The sequence below is a fragment of the Myotis davidii genome, unplaced genomic scaffold (genome assembly GCF_000327345.1).
Source record: "Myotis davidii unplaced genomic scaffold, ASM32734v1 scaffold240, whole genome shotgun sequence".
NCBI lineage: Eukaryota > Metazoa > Chordata > Mammalia > Chiroptera > Vespertilionidae > Myotis > Myotis davidii.
In genome coordinates, this window is record NW_006292334.1 from 2,509,526 (window position 1) to 2,512,887 (window position 3,362).

A 3,362-nucleotide genomic window follows, 5' to 3' on the forward strand; every position below is an offset into this window, starting at 1 on the left:
TGAGCGTCTGGCTCCTGGTGGTCAGTGAGGGTTATAGTGGCTGACCAACCGGTCATTCCAATTGTTCGGTCGTAACAGTCGCTTAGGCATATGTATGTGTGTGTGTATATATATATATATATATATACACACACATATATGCCTAACATTGTCCCTACCAGAGACAATGTTCGTTCCACTATTATTCCACTGTCACCATATGGCAGTCTTCTCTTGTTACATTACAAATTTGGGAGTGACAGTGGCTGTGAGATAACCATGATCACTACACTGATTTTCCCCTCTTGTTCATGCACTATTAGTTTCAATGCAGAACTACTTTGTTCTCTTTTGACTTACTTCCCAGCAATGGCTTTACTCTCAGTGGTGGTGTTTCTGGCTGCTGTCCTGATTCCATCTTTACCTGCAGAAAGAAAGGTAATGTTAGAGTGGCAAATTATGCCAGCCCTATCCAGGCAACTTTGATGGCAAGACACTTTGAGAGTGGGAAGAGCAGGGGTGTCTGGCCCATCACAAAGTACTCACTGGTTGCTCAGAGCACTTAGCACAATTACCTAGATGAAAGTCCAAGGCTGCACTGTCCAGTACAGTAACTGCTAGTCACATGTGGCTATTGAACACTTGAAATGTGGCTTGTCTAAAATAAGCTGTACTGTAAAGTGTAAAATACATTCCAGATTTAAAAGATTTAGTGTAAAAGGAGAGGAAAATATCGCATTAATAGTTTTTATATTGAATACATGCTGAAATAGTATTTTAGATAATCGTAGATTTAGGTCATTAAATTACATAAACTTTATGGAACAATTCACACACCCTACTCTCCCTTCCAGCTTAGATCCCCACACACCCACACACAAAGATAAACCAATAAGTATTGGTGATTGATTTAATGCCTTAATTATATTTCTGTTAATAAAGGAAAAGAATCCGCAAGAGTCCATTAACTGGATGACTTTGCTTCCTCCAAATTACCTTGGAGATGTGTTAATATTGAAAAATTGTCTTTTGAGTGATTTCATAAAATCTGACCACAATAGGTAGAATGAGTTATGTAGAATTTTGAATGCATTTCAACTGAGACTAAATATTCTTTCTCTAATACATTGTAAATACATTCTATCTCTAAATACAGATACCATGCCAGGTCAAAGTTCCCTCCAAATCTAGGATGAGCCTTGACCTCCCCTTTATTCCCTTTGCTGCAGCCTGATCAAATGTAAATGAATATGTCTTAGGGTTCCTATTGTGCACCTTTGTGTTATAAAATATTATCACTCATATGGCATATTAAGAATTCCCTAGAACTAGAAATGGGCATTTGTGGCCTTAAAAGAGGTTTAAAATTTTGTCATGCCATGAATTACACTTCCATTCTCAAATCTTCAAGTTACTTCTTTCCTATTTTTCATAGCTTTGGCTGAGACTCATTGGCAATGCTTGACAACTAATATTGGCTTAACTGAACACTTTTTAATAGTGGCCCTTGCTTCCTTGAATTAACTTATTGATTCTTATATGTTAAATATTTTTCTAAAATGTTTTAAAAACCCCGTTTTTATTTCCCTTTAGGATCAAGCCTTTTCTGCTTTGTTAACCACTCAAGGGAATATCCAAAAAGAGATTGTAAACAAACACAATGAATTAAGGAAAGCAGTCTCTCCATCTGCCAGCAACATGCTAAGGATGGTAAGAAGCAGTAATCTAAGGAAAGTGGTGGGAACAAGCTGGTAGTTGGCATCTGTGAAGAACTTTGTGGCTTACAACATTCTGCCTCTGTTTTGCTATTTCATTTCAGTTATGTTATGGGAAGAAGTTCTTAGTTTTACTTTATAATGCCTAAACAACTCATCAAGTTTACAGAGTTAAAAATTTGGGAAGGCAGAATTAGAAACAGACCATCCGGCATCAAATGTGAAGCTGTTACATTTTTTTCTTCACTCTCTTTCCTAGTCTAAAATAAACCCCCTTTCTTTAAGAATCAGTGCCATTGAGGGTAAATAGCACCCTTTCCAGGGCACAGTCTCTGAAAACTAAATATCTCCTATATGAAAACAGTGGGCTACAAATGGAATTGGGACTAATCTAGACCAGTTTATTACTATCAAAATCTAGAATAATAATCTATAATAATAAAAGCATAATATGCTAATTAGGCTGGACAATCTTCCAGATGGGAAGAGTGGTTAGGGGTGATTATGTAGGCAAGCAGGCCAGCAGTTAGAAGCCAGTGGTCCCGGATTGTGAGAGGGATGACCGGCTGCTGGTTTAGGATCCATCCTGCTACAGGATGGGGCCTAAGCCGGCAGTCAAATGTCCTCCAAGGGGTCCAGATTGCGAGGGGGTGCAGGCAGGTCTAAGGAACCCCCTCCCCATGCACTAATTTTGTGCACCAGGCCTCTAGTATAATTATAATACTTCACATGGTGGTCAGTATTTAGAATAGTTCCATCACTAAAAATCCCAGATGTGGCTTCTGTGCGAACATAAATAGTCATTGCTCTTGTTAGATACATCACCTATGGACTGTCTTTGTGGGAAATGGGCATTGTGGCAGATAAAGACACATCAGAGAGATTGTAAGAACAATGAAAAATAGATAATACATCTACAGAAGTTTTGAAGTATAGGCAAGCATTCCAGTGGTTAGAAGCCAGTGGTCATGGATTGTGAGAGGGATGTCCGGCTGCTGATTTAGGACCCATCCTGCTACGGGATGGGACCTAAGCCGGCAGCCAAATGTCCTCCAAGGGGTCCAGATTGCGAGAGGGTGCAGGCAGGTCTGAGGAACCCCCTCCCCATGCACTAATTTCGTGCATCAGGCCTCTAGTATAATTATAATACTTCACATGGTGGATAGTATTTAGAATAGTACCATCACTAAAAATCCCAGGTGTGGCTTCTGTGTGATCATAAATAGTCATTGCTCTTGTTAGATGAGGCAGTCCATCACCTATGGACTGTCTTTGTGGGAAATGGTCATTGTGGCAGATAAAGACACATCAGAGAGATTGTAAGAACAATGAAAAATAGATAATACATCTACAGAAGTTTTGAAGTAGTGCAAATTAATCTTATCAATCAGATTACAATGCATATGTTTTGTTTTGTTGGAGTTGAACTTTTAAGTGTATATATTTTTTCCTTATAATAATTAGGAATGGGATAGAGAAGCAACAGCAAATGCCCAGAAGTGGGCAAACAAGTGCACTTTACAACACAGTGATCCAGAGGAACGAAAAACCAGTATGTGAATTAGTAAATATTTGTTGAATAAGTGAAAAAATAAAATTATAGTGGACAAATGAAATAGAATTGATCCTTCTGGTGTATTACATTAAGACTATGAGTAAATGTTACTT

At 38.4% G+C, this 3,362-nt stretch overlaps 1 protein-coding gene across 1 annotated transcript in view; it reads left to right on the plus strand.

Moving 5' to 3' along the window:
* Positions 1 to 345: 345 nt before the first annotated feature.
* Positions 346 to 3,362, plus strand: part of LOC102761321 (cysteine-rich secretory protein 2) — a 28,706-nt gene continuing 25,689 nt past the window's right edge. Inside the window, exons 1-3 of the mRNA XM_006765713.2 lie at positions 346 to 417; positions 1,573 to 1,689; positions 3,159 to 3,246. Of these exons, the coding sequence (XP_006765776.1) occupies positions 349 to 417; positions 1,573 to 1,689; positions 3,159 to 3,246 (274 nt within the window). The 5' untranslated portion in view covers positions 346 to 348. The remainder of the gene's footprint in view (positions 418 to 1,572; positions 1,690 to 3,158; positions 3,247 to 3,362) is intronic.